The 22,430-nt window shown below is 42.4% G+C and overlaps 1 protein-coding gene across 2 annotated transcripts in view; it reads left to right on the forward strand.

Moving 5' to 3' along the window:
- The first annotated feature begins 2,560 nt into the window (after window positions 1-2,560).
- The window catches only part of CENPI (centromere protein I), a 28,977-nt gene continuing 9,107 nt past the window's right edge, over window positions 2,561-22,430 (forward strand). The window contains exons 1-17 of one of the 2 annotated variants that reach the window (XM_082208021.1): window positions 2,561-2,726; window positions 4,142-4,276; window positions 4,441-4,559; window positions 4,738-4,845; window positions 6,596-6,644; window positions 7,051-7,097; window positions 10,565-10,684; window positions 12,739-12,825; window positions 15,082-15,210; window positions 15,831-15,968; window positions 18,291-18,408; window positions 18,813-18,904; window positions 19,675-19,792; window positions 19,888-19,952; window positions 21,107-21,201; window positions 21,332-21,467; window positions 21,779-21,903. In XM_082208021.1, coding sequence (XP_082064147.1) covers window positions 2,594-2,726; window positions 4,142-4,276; window positions 4,441-4,559; window positions 4,738-4,845; window positions 6,596-6,644; window positions 7,051-7,097; window positions 10,565-10,684; window positions 12,739-12,825; window positions 15,082-15,210; window positions 15,831-15,968; window positions 18,291-18,408; window positions 18,813-18,904; window positions 19,675-19,792; window positions 19,888-19,952; window positions 21,107-21,201; window positions 21,332-21,467; window positions 21,779-21,903 — 1,814 coding nt within the window. In that variant the 5' untranslated portion in view covers window positions 2,561-2,593. The remainder of the gene's footprint in view (window positions 2,727-4,141; window positions 4,277-4,440; window positions 4,560-4,737; window positions 4,846-6,595; window positions 6,645-7,050; window positions 7,098-10,564; window positions 10,685-12,738; window positions 12,826-15,081; window positions 15,211-15,830; window positions 15,969-18,290; window positions 18,409-18,812; window positions 18,905-19,674; window positions 19,793-19,887; window positions 19,953-21,106; window positions 21,202-21,331; window positions 21,468-21,778; window positions 21,904-22,430) is intronic. The other variant, XM_082208022.1, reaches the window with a different exon arrangement.

Genomic DNA, 22,430 nt, shown 5'->3' on the forward strand with positions numbered 1-22,430 from the left:
GACCAGTTGATTTTGAACGATTTTGTTAGAATCCCTGGGGTTTAAAGCTTATGGGGATCTTGACTTTTTCAGTCACTTTTTCAGATAGCTCGACTACTACTACCAATTACCTCCTGCAGAGTATAGCCACAAAAGAGTTTTGGGAGAACTGTAGGACAGGCTTGCAGTTCATTCAGGGCAGAGGCAATGGGAGAAGGGCCATAGCTTAGTGGTAAAGCACCTGCTTACATGCAGAAGGTCTCAAGTTCAATCTGTTGTATCTCCAAGTAGAATGTCCTCTGTCTGAAACCCTGGAGAGTTTTTGCCATCCATTGTAGACAACACTGAGCTAGATGGTGCCATAGTGTGACTCAGTATAAGGCAGCCTCCTATTGTCCCAGCAACAAGCCTTTGCCATGCACAGTAAAGGTAAAGGGACCCCTGACCATTAGGTCCAGTTGTGGCTGACTCTGGGGTTGTGGTGCTCATCTCGCTTTATTGGCCGAGGGAGCCGGCATACAGCTTCCAGGTCATGTGTCCAGCATGACTAAGCTGCTTCTGGCAAACCAGAGCAGCACACAGAAACGCCATTTACCTTCCCGCTGGAGCGGTACCTATTAACCTACTTGCACTTTGATGTGCTTTCGAACTGTTAGGTTGGCAGGAGCTGGGACTGAACAACTGAGCTCACTCCATCGCGGGGATTCGAACTGCCGACCTTCTGATCAGCAAGTCCTAGGCTCTGTGGTTTAACCCACAGCGCCAGAGGACTCCTTAAATAAATTTGCCTTGGAAAGGGATGCTGAAAATTAGTCAAAATTAGAAAGCACTGGGACAACAAAACAAAACACTCGGACACAGTGCCTTTAAAGCACAGACCTGTGCCTAGGAAGCATGGGGCACAAGGTAACTGTGGATGAGTCCTGAGAGACTGCTGTCCAAAGTACTGAAGGGATTGAATACAAGGACGCAATTTGTTATGATTTAAGCTGGCATGATGGAGCTTTGAATGTATAAAGCAGATGCGGTCTAACTTGCACAGTTGCAGAATTAACTGAATTGAACTACTAGAAGAACCAGGACCACATGGGATATAGAACCCTATACAGGAAATGGCTTATGAATGGCCCACCGGTAGAGGCACATTATGCAAAAAGCAAGAGTTTAAAATCCATTCATGGGAAACTGAGCTCCAAAAACCTGCTCTCTGAAATTCTGGACAACAGCTGTTGGCTATGGCAGACAATACAGAACTAGATGGCTCAGTGGTCTCACTGGGTTTTCAACCCAGAACAGAGCTTAAGCGCCCCAAGAACGAACCAATTTTTAATTCCCAAAACTGTTACTAATCACAGTTTCGTTTTTAAAACGATAGTAGTTAAAAGCATTTATTGGGATTTTCAATGTTCAAAAGCACTTCGTATGCCTTGACGCGCGTTCTGTGGAACTACGCGAGGGGCCGGCCTTATTTACACATGGGATTATTCTTCTCAATTTTATAATGGGGCAAACTGCTTGATTTATTCGTGAAATAACGACAGGGGAAAAAATGACAGCGAGTACAATGACAGAAAAAACAAGGTTTCCTCTCGCCTGACGGAGAGACTGTAAAACGAACCCCTCCCGCTCTGAACCAAAAGCCCGCCCATTATTTTTTTTCACCCTTCCCTTTCATTTGTGAGCATGCGCAGCTCTCCAGTTCCGTTCCCCGCTTATTCTTCGGGAGCCTGCGGTGATATCATTCCCCCCCCCCCGCTCCCTCTACGTTTTTCGTCTGAAGGGAGGGGGCGCGAGCAGTTCGCGCATGCTCATACTGAGACCAGCGCCGCTCGTGCCGACGGTGGGAAGTGACGCAGACAAAGGGAAACCCGAGCCTTTTCTCCCGAGCGCACCCGCTTCCTTCTTTCTTCCAACGGCCCCGCCCCCCGAACGCGAATTGCGCCTGCGCAGGGAAATATTTTTTGAACTGAAGGGCGGCTTCTGAGGAGGGAGTTTTTTGACGGCGCTGGTTTTGACGGTGCGAGCTGGGGAAGGTAGGTGGGCCTCGAAAACTGGAAAAATGGCGCGAGAGGAGAGCGGAGTGCTGGTGGGAAGGAAGGATTTAATTTTAAAAATATTTTTTAAAGGACTGTTTGAGGTGAAGAGAGGTAGGCTGTGGAGCATGCCATACTCGGACACTGTAAATTAACTATTCACTTTAAAGTTAGCCAAACTTTCAAACCCCACCCTCCTCCTCGCCTATGTTGCTTTGCCTGTGGCAAGAAAGGAGGTGTTTATGGTCTTCTCTTGTTCATCGGCTCCACGTCTGTCCCCTCTGATCCCACTTTGAACAAAACAAAACCGAAATATCTGTATATTTTATGAACTCTTCCAAAGAAGACATCGGGGGGGGGAGGCATCGCTGAGACACTGGTTCCGTCATATTGCTATTGCCCTGTTGTTGTTGTTATTGGGTTCATTGATGTGCCTAAGGCACCTTTGCTTGTTTTAGAAGGTAGCTCTCCATTCATTTTCAGCACCAAACTTGATTATCGGAGGACAGGAAAATACTAACAAAAGAAAACCAAAAAAAAGTTGACCTTGTCTTGTGTTTCTTTCCTGGAATAAGAAAAAAATGAAGAGAAGCAGGAGTTCAGAACAAACTTTGCCAGCTGCTGGTAGTAAACAAACCAGAAGTGTCACAGAGCCTGAAGAGATAGAAGATGACCGACTTTCCATTGAAGAAGCCTTGAACTGTTTGAATAAAAGTAAGAACAAAGATAGGGCTTAATGCTTATCCAGCAAAAAAAGAGAAATACATGTAAATCTGCTCTTGTATGTTTGTTTCTTGCTGGATCACGAACTGGGAATTAAGCTGGTGCACATATGAGTGTTAGTACTGTACTGCATTGTTTCCAATAGGATGTCCTTTTGAATGTATATTTCTATTCATATTTTAGCTCAACAAGCCATACTTTAAAATTGTGTTTACATGTAACTAGGGTTGGGTAAGGTCCTTACCATAAGGATTTTAATGCTTGGATGCTCAATTGAAGTTTATCCCATTCTGTTCAGCTGTTTAAGGACTGCCCCTCTTTCTGATTTACTCCCTCTGAACTTGGTACCATCTGCAGATTTCAACATGCTTCTACTTACCCTGACCAAACCATTGGCAATGTTGCTTCTTATGTGACAGGGATCATAACAAAGGGCAGGACTATGCAAAAAGGGGTTGGCTTTCATTGAGTTCTGTGGACACAGTTAAAAAAAAAAAGTTGCCATCTGGTTTCTCTCTGGATGTTAGGATTGTTGAAAACAGATTTGATCTCCACCATGACAATCTCTCTCAGCATACCACTTTATTTTTCCCCAGATAGGTGGCTAGTATTCACTTGTAGGAAGATGTGCTTATTTAGAGTACAGCATTTCAGTGGGAGCAAAACCCACATTTCTTCCCTCAAGCGGGGTAGTCTAGTTTCTATTCATAAAGACTTCTTGGAGTGTGTGCTCTTGCAGGATCTGCTTCCTTGTGAGCAGAAACTATTGCAGGTGTTTATATTTTGGCAAAAATGGTTCACAAATACGCATGATGGCAAGCAGGCGGATAGTAACAGTTACAAATCAACCTTGGCCCTGCATAGCCTAGAAGCTGTTTCCAACTAGTAAAATAGAAAACTTTCAGCAACCTTTACAGCCATCTACAAACACCAAAGCTTGTATTTTCTTTAGCTTTCTATAGAGAAGTGGCTGTTTTGTATATTGGAGCATAATAGTGTATGAAGTCTAATGTTTTGTTTAAAGCAACCCCTTGTTAAGTACCATGAGCTGAATTGGGCTTGTACACAGATCTTAGCACACTAACCAGCAAAACAGGTTAGGGGAACATCTGCCCCTCCAAACGTTGCTTAACTACAATTCTCATCATCCTGCCCATTGGCAATGCTGGCTGGGGCTGATGAATTTCAATAAAGCTTTAGACTTTCCCCTACCTGCACCTACACACTGAACCAAAGATCAAGAAAGCAGATGGCAAATTAAACAAGAATTCCATAGTTTTCCAAATGCCATGGCATCTCAATGGGGCTACCTTGCCAATTGATGGTAAAGCAAGCCATTTGAAAGGCCATCATGCATGAGGATGGTTTTAAGAATGTATTTTACTCACACTTTGACTTTTTTCTAGTTAAAGGTAGTGCCTCAAAAAAGAATAGAGCTTTGCAGGGTCCTTTGAAGACTGTGGAAAAGATTGCACAAGAGAGAGGCTTGGCACCAGAAGAAATTCATAACTTGCTGAACATCGCACTCAGTGGCAAGCTTGGTAAAGAAAAAAAAAATTTTCTCTCTCTTTCCCCTTGGCAGTAAAGTATGTCAAAGCAGCTGCATTGCCATGCCTTCTCCCTTATCAAGAACCTGTGCTGCTTCTAACTTGTGACAAATTATCAATAGTGAAGATGTTAAGCAGTGTCTTTCAATGTCTTGCAGGTACAGTGATAAGCAATAGGCTACTGAAGAATCTGATTCCCATTTCCGTAATAACAGAGGATTCTGTTATTTCAGCTGTGTCTTGGCTCTGTGCTCGCAAGTGTTCTAGTGACATTCAGGTAACTTGGAAAGCATGGTAATGATGTCTTGGTTCTGAAGAATGATATTTTTGCCAGTCTGACTTATTTATCCTGGTGATTATTAAACTAGATGTTGTACAATTCCTGAACATATTCCAGAAGGGGTTTGTTATCTTGGTCTTGCTTTCACTTACTGATATCTATCTTCTCCCTATAGGTGCTCGTTCTAAAATGGCTAATTGTAATGTTTGACTTCATTGACCAGAAGGAAAATATTAATGCTCTCTATGGTTTCTTCTTCAGCTTCTTACGATATGACAAATTGGTAAGATAAAAATGAATGTGTTATTTTGAAGGAACTAGCTTTTGTTCTCTGACAGTAACCAAAATCAAACAATAAAGAATACTTTCTGACCACACAATAGGACACAATGTAAAAAGTGGCGCTTTTAAAAAAACCTGAACATTACTAAATACTGAATTCTGAACACAACAATAAAATAGACAGTCATACCTTGGTTATCGAATAGAATCCGTTCTGGAAGCCCATTCGACTTCTGAAAATGTTTGACAACCAAGGCACAGCTTCCGATTAGCTACACGAGCTTCCTGCACACAATTGGAAGCTGCGTTGGACGTTTGGCTTCCAAAGAACATTCGAAAACCAGAATACTCACTGCCATATTTGCGGCGTTTGGGATCCAGAACGTTAGACTCCCTAGGCATTCTGCTTCCAAGGTATGACTGTAATAGGCTAAATCCAATGTTAGTCATACTCAGACCCATTGAAATTGGCATGACTAACATAGATCCATTAAATTCATTGCACCAATCTTTTTTTTTGTACAGGCAACCCTGGATTGTGTTCCGGGTTTTCGTGCATGTTGGCGGAGCATGCATAAATCCATTATGTCCTGGCCCCGCTTCTCCCTCTTCCAGGTCCAAAAAATGGGTTGCAAATTCTTTGAACGTACACAAAAAGGGGCTTGCCTGTATTTAATTTTGATTCATTTCACATATGAAAACAAACATACATATAAAGTCATGCATTAGACATATTTATCATCTCTGATACAATGATAACAATGCATTATTTGACTTTATCCCACTTTAGAACTAATTGGATACGAATATACCCACCCTCCCACCAAATGTAAATAACAATACCAGCACCTAAATCATTTAAAGTTTAGATAATTGCGCCTACATTTAAGGGAAGACAGAATGTTACATAAATACTAAACAGTCAGAGACATTACATAGCTTGTAGTATATTTAAATGTATGGTCTGAGATGACAAAGACAATTCTAGTTAGGGGTTCCATAGCCATGGCAAAAAGCAGGGGTGGCAGTTAGCAGCTCTGCTTTGTGCCCCAGCCAATGAGAGTGTTCCTCCATTCAGCAAAAATTAGTTCACTGACCCATAGTATAAATTAAAAAGTGGATCAGCCCAGGATGTACTAATGCCAAAGGAACATAGAATTGTAAAGCGATCTTGCAAGTTTAAACAATCACATGTCCTGACTGTGTCCAGCATCAGGAGAATAGTAGGTTCTGGATGTGACTGATTCCAAGCTAGGCTATTTTTGCTTCCAGGGAAGGAAGGAACAGCAGATCAAAATGCCATCTTGCTTCAGTGATACCAACTTGAGTGATGGTTTTTCTAAAAACATTTCATTTTCACAAAAAGCCTGATGCAGAGGCCAAATAGTTAAATCTGTATTCTATTTAAGCACTTGCCTGGTATCCATAGGCAACAAGGAATTTCATGCCAGGCCCTCCCCACTGCATTCTAGCATCCAGCTGCAATAGTGAGACTGCTCGTGGTAAACCCCCCTCCCCCGACCCTGCTGTGCACAGAATGGTTCCAATGAATAAAGTGAGACTTCTAAGTAAACATTTGGCAGTTAAATACTGTCTATAAGCAGGCTAGTAATTTAGAACTCATTGTCACTTGGACACTAAAATACTTGCTGAATTAAATGCCATCTGCTATTCAGGATTGTGTTGAGATGGAAAGAACTGAATTTACCTGTTAACTGCTTTTGTGTAATATATTTTCTTTCTTACTGTAGCTCCCCTTTGCCTGTCATGTGCTGTGTTTGCTGACCAGAATGGAGAGTGGTGAGATCTTAATTAGATTCATGGTACATGTTATGTGATTGCATCGTAAGCTTTTTGTCATTTGTCACAGGAAGCAAGTCATTCCCACCACCCAGTCTTGGGGACCCACTTTATGGATTTACCACCCTCCAAAAGTGTGCTCAGCCCTTTTATTCAAACTGGCTGATTTTGTGCAAGAGAGTATGACCTATCTTGTTTCTAGATCTGATATGCTACTTTACTTGGAATAAAGATCCCCTTGCTGTTTTACCTACAGCTGCCTTGAGTACGGACTCATTGTTAAAACTGTGTTTCTGGAAGACAATGTTAGTCAGTTACGAGTGATCGTCAAAGAAGAAGAAGAATATGTGAAAGGCAGAACATAACTTTTACGAATAAGTATTGAGTTTTGATTTCTTCTCCCTAGTGAAACCTTTCCATGTGAGGAAACTTCTAAATTTACACGGCAGCATGGTAAGCACTTGAGATATGAAAGTTGAAGCAAGACAAAACTTTTTTATTAAAAAATTGGAATCTAATCTTTATAGGAACTCCAGTGTGGCATGAAAGCTTAATATTTGGATAGCTGACAAATATCTGATGTAATTTAAATGGTGCATTATCTTGCATTCTAAGACGTAAAGCAAAGCTGCAAATAGTAGCATCTACTATTCTTTATAACCTGCTGGTGGTGTAGGTCTAATACTGAGCTCATCTGAGAGGGCATGCAACCTTTGTCCTTTGCTCTCTAAGCAAAAGGTATACAGTCATACCTCGGGATGAATACGCTTCAGGTTAGGCATTTTTGGGTTTCGCCGCGCGCATGCACAGACCGTCAAAATGACATCATGTGCAGAAGCGCCAAAACATGACCCACGCAGATGTGCGGACACGGGTTACGTTTGCTTCGGGATGCAAACGGGGCTCCGGAATTGATCCCGTTCGCATCCCGAGGTACTACTGTACAGCATAAATGAACAAAAGAGATGGTAGAGATTCTTTTGTTAGCTTTTCATCTCTTTGGATTGTTTCTACAGCAGCTGTAGCCGCCTCACTCCACTAACTGCCCCTAATTAACTATAGTGCATCCACTGCATGGTATGCCAATTAAATGAATTTCTACAATTTACCACAGTCTTATGTGAAGGAAAACTTTTTATATATAATAGTTTTATTAGATTTTCAACAAATATAAAAAACAAACAACAACCACAAACAAAGAAAAATATACATAAAAGCAATATCAAATCCATAAAATGGGATTCTCCGAATCCCATGACTTCCCTCCCCTGGTTCCTTAAATTTCCTTTTCAACTGCATATCATTTCTACTCCAAATTATTTTTTCCACCTCAAATTTTCTATACTATTTCTATAATTACAAGTGTTCTTAAAATCCTGCCAATGTATTAACCTGTTTACAATACTTTTGTAAATATATGATAAACATTTCCCATTCTTTTTAACATTTATTGTCATCTTCATTTCTGAGCTTTCCAGTTAGTTTTGCTATTTAAGCGTGGTCCATTAACTTGGTTTGCCAATCTTCTTTGGTCGGGACTGCTTCCTCTTTCCATCTTTGGGCTAACAGTATCTGGGCAGCCATCGTAGCATATGTAAACATTTTTTTATGTTCTTTTGGAAACTCCACTCCAAGAGTACCTAATAAAAAGGCTTCTGGTTTTTTTAAAAAAAGGTTACTCTAAACATTTCCCCCCCCCCATTTCATTACAAATCATTTCCCAAAAGTTTTCAACCTTCCTATATTCCCACATCATATGATAAAACGTACCCTCTGTTTCTTTAGATTTCCAGCACTTATTAGAACTTGTTCTACATACATTTTTGCTAATTTAACCGGGGTTAAATACCACCAATACATCATTTTCATGTTGTTCTCTTTGAGTAAAATACATGCAGTAAATTTCATATATGACTTCCAAAACCTTTCCCAATCCATCATTAAAATATTATGTCCCACATCTTTCGCCCATTTTATCGTAACACATTTGACCTGTTCCTCTTTGGTTTCCCACCAATTCTACAAGAGCAGATTGTACAATTTATTTCATGGGGTATATCCTCTCACATGACCTCAGGCAGGAGCAAAGACTTGTGGGAGGCAGGCTGGCACTTCCTCAGTTTTTTCTCCTGCCTGACTCAGAATGTTTTTCCTGGCTCTCCTGCTTCTTCAGATAAATTTTTCAATTTTGACACTTGCTTCTATTTTTATTGATTTATGAGCCAGGAAGGGAGGCAGGTTGTTTTGTTTCTGGTACTTTGGCGAACATTGCTGCTTGGTGAATCTGAAAAACTGAGGAAGTGCCAGCCTGCCTCCCACAAGTCTTTGCTCCTGCCTGAGGTCACATGAGAGGATATACTCAATCAACTGTCCCCAGCATCCCCAATTGTGTGGTTTTTTTCAGCAATTTTGTACTACCGTCTACTATTTCTCTCGGAAATCTTGACACTTCATAACTAAATGCTTTCTTTTTATCATTTTAAAATTTTTAATTTAATTGCAAATATTGTACCCAGTCTATTCCTTTTTCCTCTTACTCCTTCAAAACCTTTTAATTTTAGTTGGTTATCTGTTTCTGTTAATAGCTCTCTATATGTCGGCCAATTTATCCTCATACTCACTTTTTTCAAAGCTATTACTTCTAATGGGAAAGCTAGCGTGGTGTTTTCTGTTCTAATAAATCTTTGTATTTCTCCCAAACTTTGAGTTTCTTATTATGTGAGTATAAAAACTTTTATGAACTTTTGCCTTATGGTAAGGCATACCATAAATATGCATGCCAACCAAATCTATTTCCAAATCTAATACATCAGCATTTGTTAAATTTATCCAATCCCGGATCGAGCAGATGCAAGATGCTTCATAATATAATCTTAAATCCAGTAGAGAGAAATCTCCTCTAACATCTATTAATAATTTATCTTTAATTCTTGGTTTTCCCCCTATCCAGATAAATCTTGAAATGTATTTTTGCCATTCTTTGAAGCAGCTCACATTGCTTACCACCAGGATTGACTGAAATAAAAACAACATTTTTGGCAATGCGTTCATTTTGATCACTGAAATTCCACCTAATAATGACAAACTCATCCTTCCCCAAATTACTATGTTCCTTTTTATTTATTTCCATGGTTTTTCATAGTTGTCTTTAAATATAATAATATTCTTGGCTGGCAATCATATTCCCAAATATTTAACTTTCTTTTATATACTCATCTCTGTCTTCTGCTGTATCTCCTTTTTATCTTGCTCTGAAATGTTCTTCACTAAAAGCTTAGTCTTATTTTTATTCAGTTAAAAACCTGATACTTCTCCACATTCCAGTATTTTTTCTAATACTTTTGGTAATAAGTTTATAGGATCTTCAACCGTTATCACAAGGTCATCCGCAAATGTTTTCAATTTACCATATTGGTCCAAATATAAGCTGCACCCGCAAATAAGTCACACCTTTAAAATTGGTGGGAGGGGAGACAATACCCATATATAAACCACTCCCTTAAAATTGGGTTACAGGCTGAAAATTGCTGCGGTTGGTAGAATTGTAACTCCGAGCCAATTTAAGCCTTTGATCTTGCAAGCCTGCAAAAGTTACCGTACAATCACTAAAATCGCAAATCCCTATTCAATTGCTACAATTCCGGAGGCACTCATTCCCATAAATGGCAAATGAACCATCTCAAGCTCGCAAATCGGCAATAAAACATTTTTTTTGTTCCGTTTTACCATATGTCTGTTTCAGCAGCAATATTGTAAAAGCCTATTTTTGAAAGGTCGCAAATTTAAGCTGCACTTTAACTTCACGGTCGGAATTTGGGGAAAAAGTGAGGCTTATATTCAGGCCAACCCAACACAGTATATTCTTTATTTCCTACTTTTGTTCCTCTGAAGGTTTCTTCTGTGCTTATATTTCTCACCAGAACGGTGTAAAGGAAAAGCTCAGGGAGTCTCAGGCAGGAGTTGATCAAACAAAAAAAGTTTTATTTCCAGAAAAAGAGTTTGGTGAAAGAAAGTTGAGACAGGAGATGGCCCATCTTCAGGTATAAGTCTACAGTGGTACCCCGCAAGACGAACGCCTCGCAAGACGGAAAACCCGCTAGACGAAAGGGTTTTCCGTTTTGGAGGCGCTTCGCAAAACGACAGCCCATAGGGAAATCTCCGGGACAGCGGGGAAGCGCAGCGCGTCTTCCCCACTGTCCTCGGACCTCCTCCGAAACCTGGCAGCGGGGCGGGGACACCTCCTCCCGCTGCCGCCGGGCTTCGGAAGGCTCCTCCGAAGCCGGGCGGCGGGACGGGAACACCTCCCCCCGCTGCCCGGCTTCGGAACGGTGCTCCGAAGCCCGGCGGCGGGCAGGGAACACCTCCCCCGCCGCCCGGCTTCGGAACGGTGCTCCGAAGCCCGGCGGCGGGCGGGGAACACCTCACCCCGCCGCCCGGCTTCGGAACGGTGCTCCGAAGCCCGGCGGCGGGCAGGGAACACCTCACCCCGAAGCCCGGCGGCGGGCAGGGAACACCTCCTCCCGCTGCCCGGCTTCGGAACGGTGCTCCGAAGCCCGGCGGCGGGCAGGGAACACCTTCTGAAGGCGGGCGGGGGGCGAAAGTCTATGTCCCCCCTGCCTGCCTTCCCAGGGGCTTTTAAATCGCCCCGGACAGCGGAGAAGTCCTCCGCTGTCCCGGGGCGATTTTAAAATGCCGCCCGCCAGCATTTTAAGATCGCCCGGACAGCGGAGAAGTCCTCCGCTGTCCCGGGGCTTTTTAAAATGCTGGGGGTGGGAAGAAAAGCCCTTGTCCCCCCCCCCCCAGCCTTCAGAAGAGGTCCAGGGACAGACTGTCCCCGGACCTGGTCTGAAGGCGGTTTCCCTAGGAACGCATTAATTGATTTTCAATGCATTCCTATGGGAAACCGTGCATCGCAAGACGAAAAACTCGCAAGACGAAGAGACTTGCGGAACGAATTAATTTCGTCTTGCGAGGCACCACTGTACTTGTTTAGACACAGTATATGCACATCTTTTCTGAAACTTCAGTTACTCAGAAATCAGTTGTTCAGTTTCTGTTACTTCTCTCTCATTTTACTTAGTTATGACAGATGTTTCAGGTTAATGCTTTTAATGCAGCACAACTTCCTTCACAGTTTATTAATTTGGTTCATGAGCAAGGTGCACTTTTCATCAGTTACCCACTTTTTCAACAATCTGATTTCTGAGGTATTCTGATTAGTATACCAAACCTAGAGGATCACCTCACCCCTTGTTACTGGCTTGGGAGTCTTCTTTACCTAGAAGAACTCTCCCGCCCTGGCAGGAATGAGACCCAGGTAGCCTGTATTCCCATAGCTTCTACCTCTCCTGGCTCAGACTCAGCCCTCCAGTTAAATCATGTCTGTATACCTTCACCAGACACCCAACCCAGTCTTCCTATCTAAACTGAGGCTCCTTCCTCTTGCTATAGATAGTCCCCTCAGAGAGGATGTTCAACTCAAATCAGAACCAATTCTCTCAGACAAAACCCTATCTTAATCCCTCTCTCTCATCTCAAATCAACTCCTGTCTCTCAAACTACACTCTATCCTCCTGCTCTTTCCCTTCGCTATCCCTATCTAAGAACTCATTCAGAAACCCCTCCTTTTATTCTCCCTCCCAAAGTGCTGCTCCACACTCGCCCCTCTGGCTGGCTGTTGTGGTGGTAGCTAATCAGAGAGAATTCTGGTGGAATTCTGAGGGACTGCATCACCATATTCTGGTCTGGCTTGCTGTCTGTCACAACAGCATTTGTTTGGCATTGGTATAGCCCACCATCTCCTATTTGTAGGGTCATGGCTAGAGATTTGCTATGTCTAATGCAGTGCAGTGCTTTTTTTTCTAAAAAGGAATTTGTTTAGGGGCACTTTCATTACCCTTCACATATTGAAATACTGCCCCTCAATGAGACCAAACTTAGCTTCACAAAATGTTTAGGGGTGTGCGTCGCCGTCCCCCGTCCGTCCGTCCCCACTGCCGCCAGAAAAAAAGCACATGCAGTGGGTTTCATAGTTTCTCAGCTACTATGTTTGAACATTATCGAGTGCAACAGCATCGAACTCATTTCTTTTCAGACATCAGCTTCTCTGCAGACTCTGCTATGGAAGTACAAGATCTTTAGTCCTGAAATGGTAACAATAACTTTGCCTACAAAAACAAAGGTGAGGATACTTTCAAATGAGATCTGTGCTGTGCTGTGAGATCTGCGCTGGGAGACTAGGCATCTGAATTCAGTGTTGCCAAATTATTAAACTACTCATTGTTGAGGAAGAAACAGTTAGATTGGAACTGGTGTACACATAACTGAATTCTTAAACTTTGCATATCATGTTGCTTAATATTAAATTGATAATGAAGGTGAAGCAAAGGGTGTCATGTGATTGTTGTAATTTCTACCAGACAATAATAGTTATAAAAAATCCTTCATGAGTTACTTTTGAAGTGCAGTGGTACCTTGGTTCTCAAACTTAATCTGTTCTGGAAGTCCGTTCCAAAACCAAGGCACGCTTTCCCATAGAAACTAATGCAAAACGATTTAATCCATTCCAGACTTTTTTTAAAAAAAACCCCTAAAACAGCAATTTAACATGAATTTTACTATCGATGACCATTGATCCATAAAATGAAAGCAATAATCAATGTACTGTACTATGAAATAAATAAGACAGTATTGTAAAGGGACCCCTGACCATTAGGTCCAGTTGTGACCGACTCTGGGGTTGCGGCGCTCATCTCGCTTTATTGGCCGAGGGAGCCAGCATACAGCTTCCGGGTCATGTGGCCAGCATGACTAAGCTGCTTCTGGTGAACCAGAGCAGCACACGGAAATGCCGTTTACGTTCCCGCCAGAGCGGTACCTATTTATCTACTTGCACTTTGATGTGCTTTTGAACTTCTAGGTTGGCAGGAACAGGGACCGAGTAACGGGAGCTCACCCCATCATGGGGATTCAAACCGCTAACCTTCTGATCAGCAAGTCCTAGGCTCTGTGGTTTAACCCACAGTGCCACCCGCATCCCTAGACAGTATTGTAGATGATAACAATTAAAATTATTATTATTTTCTTATCTGCAGTGATGATAGTCATTGTTTGGATGGGGGGCATTTATCCATTTCCGCAGTCACACAATCAATCAACTGAACTGGGTTCCTCACAAAAACAAATTAACAGCCATCTGACAGTATTTTACAGCCATCGCTGCACACGTGAAAAAGCCTTCTTGCATCTGATCTGCAAAAAAACACTTTAAAAAGCTGCCTTTTGTAGATGGCCTTAAGAGGGACAGCTACCTTTCTCAATGCTTGTCTTTGGCTGCCTGTGCCTGTTCCCAGTAGGAACCAGAGAGCGTGGCTGAACTGAGCAGGATTAGCACCCAGTCATCAGCTAATTGAGCCCAAATTTAATGCTATTGCTTTGCAACACCAGCTGATGGATAGGTGGGCGTGGTTTGGAGGAAATTACCTGTCAAACCAAAATGGACCCACAGACTGGAGATTCTGTACTCCTGTTGTAAGATCCATGATGAAATAATGCCAGCTCCAAATATGGTAAGGATGTGCCCATATAGCTTAGCCAAATCAAAGCAGAAATTAAATTGAGCAGCCAGCTGTCATCTTAACTGACATTTATTACTCTTGTGCTGAGTTCTCCTCTGCCAATAAACTTTGTTGAGGTTTGCTGGGCTGCTCCTACTAGGCCTGAAGCACAGAGCTGACCTTGCCAATGGATCAGCTGAGCTACCTTTTTCGTTCTGCTGTGTTTTTTTAAAGCAGACTGGCAGATTTGTCAGCCTGCTCTATAATGAAAGAAGAAATTTGCTTTCCTCCACAGCAAACATGAAAACAAAGTTGCTGGGTAAGGAGTGAGCTACATGTCCTTTCACCACCAACCAGCTCACTCATCTGCATGAAATTCCTAGTTGTTTATGGTACCAGGCTAATTGTTGAGTACAAGGCTGGTATAGAGCATCCTATTCAATGGTACCCTCCTCCACTGTAGGTAAATAGAACATTGGACTTAGTATGCAAAGTTCCTCTTCCACGCTGGATGGAGGATAGCTTACCTGCCCTGGAGGGGTGATTCCCATTGCTGGCAAAAGTTGGGGGTGGTTGTATGCTCTCAGTTCTATTTGGGTTTTGATATCACCCATATCAGTTTCCCCCCAATGCCTGCTGTTTTTGCTATTAAGGATTGCAGTCCCTCTTCTATCAAGGACAGTTTGAGCATTCATGGTTCAATTTGTTATGTTATGTCCCAAAAGTGGAGAGGTTCTCTTCCACACATGTTGGCAGTAAAAAGTTTGATTTGCGTAGCCTGTTGGAGCAAGTGCAGAGTCAACGCATTTGAGGATACCCTCCATTTGCCACAGAAAAGGAACTTCATCTCAACAAAACCAATCTTCTTCTTCCCCCGCCAGATGTCATTTAGGACTTTTTCACATCCGTGGAAAACAGCAATTGACAACGTAAAACTGCGAATTCACGGAACACCATCTGCATCCCAGCTAACTTTAAAATGCATGGAGTATCCCCAATCTCAGAAGAAGGTTTGTTGCTGGGGATAGTTTGAATGCAGTTATTGGGCTACAACTGTGCATGCTAATTTTATTTACTTTATTGACAACTGGTTAGTGTCAGTGATGGCATGAGAATCTCTGTCCACTCAGATATGGAAAGGGTTTCCTGATGGTAGCAAGTGTTGAATAACTTTATTATATTTTCATATTTGAAAAAGTTTAGAGTAGCTTACATGATGCTTTTAGTAGACTCCTGTTCTGATTATTATTGGATTCACACTTGCTATAGCAACAGATGCTCTGTGGTCATTTATTTTTTCAATTACATTATAAATGGAATGCAATATGTAAAGCTCACACATTTTTTATTATTATAATTCTGATCAGGAAGAGGCAGACTTTAAGGAGGAGTGTAAACCTTTTATTGAATATTTAAAGCACACAAAGCTTGAAATACTGTTTGGTTTTCTTCTTCCACCTGAACATTACAATTACACAGAATTGTAAAGAAAATTAATCACTGAAGGAACAACTTTAGAAAAGATTTGGAAGATAATATGATAGCCTAAATTGGGATTAGGGTTGACAGAGGCATAATCTAGAGATGTAGCTGTGAGCCATTTGATTTTGGCATTTTGTTTTCTCCATAGGAAAGGAATACAAAGTTGATTCCGCCTGTATGCAGCTCCAATGCAGAAAGCTTAGCTGAGAGTGAAAAGCATAAATTCTTTTCATTGGAACAGCTGCAGACCTTCTCCCAGCTTCTGCAGAACATTCAATATTTAGAGGTAGGTTTGTGAATAGCACTTTACTAATATAATGCAGGGGTCAAATAGACCCCAAATGAAACATAGCTTTAAAACAATTAAGAATGTATGACAATGATTCCAATTTAATGTAAAAATATGAATGTAAAGATTTATTGTAGCCTTCTGTTAAACAACCATCATGGCCTTTCTCCTAATTTCTAGCCATAGGGTTTTTGCTTACTCAGGCAATTTTTTCTGTAACTTAACCTGGAAGCATGGATTCTAAACAAAAAGGAATGGTTAAAGGTGAATGTTAACACCAGTGCAACAGTTAAGTGAGATACTGTGGTAGTCATAATGTTTTTCTTGAACCACTGCAACTATAGATGTGCAACAATTCATTCACCTGCCCCCCAAAAAACCACGTAAAATGAGGGCTTAACTAAACTGCTTTGAACGAAATATTCAGAGTGGAAAAGAGGCACTATGTGTGCACAATAGGTGAGAGATTTGAAACATGGCAAAAAGCATAATGTAACAAAGCCTACGGAATATGAAATTGCACATATTTGGGAGGAAATATGTGTATTTAATGCCACATTGGAGCTATTTACTAAATGTGTAGGATAGCTAGCTACATGATGGATTTTTAGTTAGACACGACTAGACTTCATCCTTTGGTGTGGGTGGCACTTATGAACTATATTTATAATAAGATTTACTAAGCACTTACACAGATTAAGAACAAGACAGTTCCTGCCCACAGACTTGCAATCTAAAAGATGTAATTCAAAAAGAAAGCAAGGAAACTCTGATGCCAGTTTTTGAAAACACTAGCTTGAACGGAAACAGTCCAGGAAGGAGCAAAATGAACTTGTACATCAGTCAAGTCAATGGTGAAGGCCCTATTTCCTGATCCATCTCTTTATTCACTACAGCCAGATGTGGGATGGCTACTATTAGGGGAGTTGGATGGGCAGCAGCTGTGCCAGGGTAGTGCCAAGGAATAGCCATATGTTCTGCTTGCTCAGGGTGCAGCAGCCATGCTGATTAAGCACTTCTGTGAGGCAAGGTTCCTTTTGGCTATGCAAAACGCTTAGGGACGTGAGGACCTGCATTCTGTTGGCAGCAAGGGTATGGACAGGCAAAGAAGAGCAAGTGGGTTGAAGAACCATGGGTTGGGGTGTGGTGGGAGGGCTCTAAATTTTCCATTGACTTGAACCAACCTGTTCAATTCTGGTTATGTGAGATCTCTAGTATATGTGTTCTTAGAAGCAATGGCTTTTCTATAAACTAGTGTTTCCCAACCGGTGTTCCGCGGCACACTAGTGTGCCGCGAGACGTTGCCTGGTGTGCCGTGGGAGGGAGGCGGGCAAGTCGGGCGGCGAGAGGTGGGGCGGCGACGGCGAGGAGAGGCCGCCCAGCGCGGGGCTCTCGCCGTCTGCCTGCCTGGCACTGACGTCACGGGGCTGTAACGTGCCCCACATAGGCACACGCGGGGCGGCGAGCGAGCTCCCTTCCACATCCCATCGCCGCTCGCTTCGGCCGGCCTACTGGGCTGTCGCAGGCGGAAGGCCTGCGCATGCGCGAGGTTTTCGCGCCTTCGGGATTCCCTTCACGCCTTTCTCCTCCCGGGTCCTTGATAGCGCGGGAAGCGGCAGCGCGAGACCGGCGTTGAGCCTGGTAGGTATTGCGCTTGCCAAGGCAGTCATTTGGGAAATGAAAACTTGCAAAGCAAGCAACCAGTTCAATCTGAAGTACGTGTATGCTTAATATCCTGTATCTGAAACCTGTTCTGCCCCCTCCCCCACACTTGGTGCCATTTTCATCTACACATGCAGCAGAGTAAGTTGACCCAGAATAGTACCAATTCAGATGGCAGATGGGAGAATGACAGTGCTGAATGCTTTCCCATGTAGAACAGTCCCTGCAAATAAAAACCTAGCATATTTGGAAGAGGGATGCTAGCCTAACCATTACCTTCTATGCTGTTACTATTTTTTTTTTTTTTTTACATAAGTAAAAAGTGACCTTTCCCCATCTGGCATGGTGGTGTGCCTCAAGATTTTTTTCATGAAACAAGTGTGCCTTTGCCCAAAAAAGGTTGGGAAACACTGCTATAAACTGAAGATTTTTTAAAAAAATACTGCTGATTAAATGAGACATTCTGTTAAAATCAAAATCTTTGACTGTTTCCAACCCTGGGGGTGGCTTGCAAGGACAATTAGCCTCCAATTAGTCCTGGTTTACGTTCCGTGAACAGACTCCGCTAACATGAAATTTGCTTTCATCGTGGCGGAGCGCTGGAAGTCTGAGTTTTTGTGTTCCCTTCTGAACAGTTTCTTCTGGCTTCTCTTCCAGCCTCCAGCCCAAATAGGCTCGGTGATAGGCAATCCTCTGTTGCTCCACTACTTCAGCCTCAAAGATAAATCGGTCTCTAGGAGGATGCATTACTGGATGGGTCATACATTAAAAGAAGGTAGGGAGACTAATTGGATTCCCACATAGGAGAAACTGATGCCTTAGATCTAGGCTACGGCCTCATTCTCACAGAGATAATCTTGTGTCTGAGATGTGAGAGCTCACATGATTGATTGTTCTGCTGCATTATAGATCTTGGAGAGCTGAGTTTTAACCTAATATGCAAATATTCTATCTGCAGAACATTTTTTTTGTACAGAGAAGCATTTCATCTTATGAGTCCATCCCCTCTCCAAATATCTGACTTGGTACTGCACAGACACAGGTCACCATCTCAGTGTACCTCAACTGTGCCAAGGCAAAATGGGTGGCAGACTATATACAAAGGTGAAAACTTGGGGATGTCAGAGAATAAGAATTTGGAGGATAAGCAATGTTTTACCCCTTTGTCTCTTGATTCAGGATGCCCTTGGTATAAGATGACGAACCAGGAAGATGAATTGAACTTTAAGGTCTTCTTAGAGGAAGTCTTCAAAGCAGAGTGTTTCTTGCAGGTTGGTTCATATGCAATTCTCATCCCATCATTCCTTGGACATTGTCTTTTGTCCACCACCATTCTATGCCTTGACTAAAACATCAATATTCTGTTAGTAGGATGTTAAATAATGGTATGTCAGAAATGAAAATACTGTAGCTTTTTTTTAAAAAGCACAGGAGGGAGAGAAGCGGAGGTGGGAAGAGACGAAGGGGATGTACTGTTCTCTTGTAGTAATGTGAAAACCCTAATAATAAGCCATAAGTAAAAAACTATTCTATTGAAAGTCATGAAGCTATCCAAATCAATTACACAGCTGTGGGCTTCCTTATCAAAGGACAGTGGTGGCCAAATTGCAGCTCTCCTTATTTTTTTCCTAAGAGCTGCATGATGAAGGAAACAGAGAGGGCATCCAGGGGCAGGTGGTGAATGACACAGCCTAAATCTGTGCAGTCAAGAAATAGGGTTCCTGAAGAAGGCAAACTGGGAAGCAGAAAAGAGTGGCATGAACAAAAGTAATTTCAGATCTGCTTTTTAGGAGGAGCGGTAGAGGCTCTTGGGCCAAAGAAGATCACCTGAATTATTAGAAACTTTTGCTATCCCTAGCAAAGTACTTTTAAGATGGCAGCTCTCAACTAATCTGCTTCACTAGCTTATCCCTTGAATTCTTAGAAGTTATCTGTCTTGGCCTTCTTAAGTATTTTCTGCTATGGAAGAGCACTGTCAGGGTGGGTGCATGAAAAGGGCTGGCTTTCAAGAATCTTTAGCAGTGTTAGTTGTGCCTTTCAGAGGGGTTTCTTGGCCTGCGAAGAATTCTTGTGGAAGAGTCTGCGCTTCTGGGATGGCTGTTGCTGTCAGTCACAGGTCCTGCAGCTGGTGAGATGGATCTCTCCCAACAGCTTCTCAGGTATGTGATGCAGCCAAACCAATCTTACCCTGCTTTGTGGTCCAGACAGGCCTGCTTCAAAGTCTCTGTTCCTTTTTTTGTTTCTTTCCTTTCAGAAATGAAGACGTATCTCTACCAGCCATTGTTGAAGCTTTTTTCCATATCATCTCTTTATTTTAAGGTAATGGAGAGAAAGTGGGCAGTGAATGCCTGCTTTGGCATGTAAGGTAAAGGTAAAGGTACCCCTGCCCGTACGGGCCAATCGTGTCCGACTCTAGGGTTGCGTGCTCATCTTGCTCTAGAGGCTGTGAGCCGGTGCCATCCAAAGATACTTCTGGGTCAGCGTGATGAAGCTGCAGCTGGCGAGCCAGCACCAGCGCAGCACATGGAAACGCCGTTTACCTTCCCGCTATAAAGCGGTACCTATTTATCTACTTGCACTTGGACGTGCTTTCGAACTGCTAGGTGGACAGGAGCTGGGGCCGAACGATGGGAGCTCACCCCGCCACGGGGATTCGAACCGCCAACCATACGATTGGCAAGTCCTAGGTACTGAGGTTTTACCCACAGCGCCACCTGCGTCCCGCTTTGGCATGTAAGAATTACCAAATTAGATCCCTGACATACAACTAGGAAATATGTTTGTCTGAGGTGCCCAAGAGTAGGGCAGTTGGGAGCAAAATACCAGGCGCATTGCGGTTGATAAAAGACAAATCCTTGAATATGTTTGGGATTGCTATCCTTGTTAAAGGAAGGAGACCAAATACTTGTCAGACTCAGATGAATTTCTTGTTGTATGTAAACTAGTTGAATGAGCTTTAATTGCACGTACAGAATCTCTGCTTTTTGCTACGCGCAAACTAGGAATCCTAGCTTGCAACAATCATTGGTGGTTACCAAGCAAGCTCACTTCAGACAATGGGCTATGAAGCTGGTTTGTATAGCTACAAACTGTTTGCCATAAGCCATGATTCTTATTTCACATATAACACTAGTGCATTATAACAATAATGCACATAACATTTAGCATTATGTGTGAACTAGCCTTTTGGAATTACAAATACAGCACCATAGCAATAAGAATGGTTGCTGCTTTTCTTCCTTCAGCTGGAAGTATGCAAGTTTCCTATAATTTTTCTCTGCTTTTATCTCCTGTCTCTCTGGGGGCTAACATCACAACTGCAGGCTACTGAAGCACCCTAGGAGAATTCTTAAACTTGTGTGTATGGATAACCTGGGCTTTAAAAACCTTTTCAAGCATATTACTGCCGGTATGGAGCTCCCCCAAATCTGAAATACAATGGATCCTTTTTTTTGTTTTTTGCTCTTCCATAGTATGAAGTTCTTGAAAGCCTAAGGGAACTGTTACTGAACATGCTGAACTGCCACATGCAAGCAGACATGGCAACAGAATCAAATGTTGATGTGTTGTAAGTATAATCTTTACAAAGTGGTACACCTCTAGAACAGAGGCAATCAAGCAATAATGCAGCTCACGTGGGCACAACCATTCTCTTCCTACTAGATGCTAAGGCTGATATCTATCTTGTTTGGTTGCAGGAACACCACCCAAGTTGACCTGATAAGCTCCTTGGCAGAGCTCATTCACTTTGTAAACAGGCTCTCATCTGTTGGTCTGTGCTTGGAGAACAACTCTACTTTGTTGATGAATGTTATCCTGGATTTCTATGAGACAGTATGTAAGCTGTTCACACTGCAAATTTGTTTAATAGCTTTAGACGTTATGTATTTGACAATCCTGAGGGAGGTTCTGATAATTTGAGGGGGAGGCAGAGAAAGAGAAATCCAAAGGGGGAAAAGTGGGTAGATTGTTTGAAGCCCATGTTTGCCTCTGAAGTATAACGTCTGTATATAATGTTGTAGACTGAGACATAATGTCTGAGTAGGCAAGAACAAGGCTGTTCCTCCGTTTTTCCTGTGACGGTAATGTGCTAAGGGCAGAGAGCTGAGAATACAAACTTATACAGCAATCTTTCCTACTTGTAGGTATCTGATATATATCTGAAGTACAACCTCCCCTTGGTTATTATGCTTCCTACTGGAGTCTTCTATCCAGCACTTCTCAGCATGAATTCTGCCACACTTGACCAACTCTGCTACATTATGTACAGGTACTGAGAAAATTCCTTTTTCTGCCCCTTGTGCTTTTCCTCAGCCTTTCTGCATGGCCATAATCTCGCCTGTACTAGACTACCAATTGCCACTTCAACTTCTCTACTAATCTGCGATTGCCCACTTGATTCTCCACACTATAATAATGCCAGAAGGCAGAATGTCAATTTGTCCTTTCTAACTTGTTGTGCTTACATTTAGTGAGTGTTATGAAGGCAGTTTGCTAACTTTCACAGTGTTGTAGGTTTCTTTGGATTCCTGGGGGGGGGGGCGCTTGTGGCCCTGATGCTTAAGTTTTTTAATGAGTTTTTCCTTGCTAAAGAAATTTCCCATGAGAGAGTCCTCATTTCAGGCTCGGGATGCAATACCTCTCCATATGAACCAACCTGGGCCTTGAGATTATCATCTGAGGCCACCTTTGTTTTTGTTTTGTTTTTTGTTTTTTAAATAATATTTATTAAGTTTTCCATTTTAACAAGCCAATAAAGGCCACATTAAAAACATTCCAAATTATAAAATAATCAAA

Source organism: Podarcis vaucheri (assembly GCF_965113315.1).
Source record: "Podarcis vaucheri genome assembly, chromosome: Z".
NCBI lineage: Eukaryota > Metazoa > Chordata > Lepidosauria > Squamata > Lacertidae > Podarcis > Podarcis vaucheri.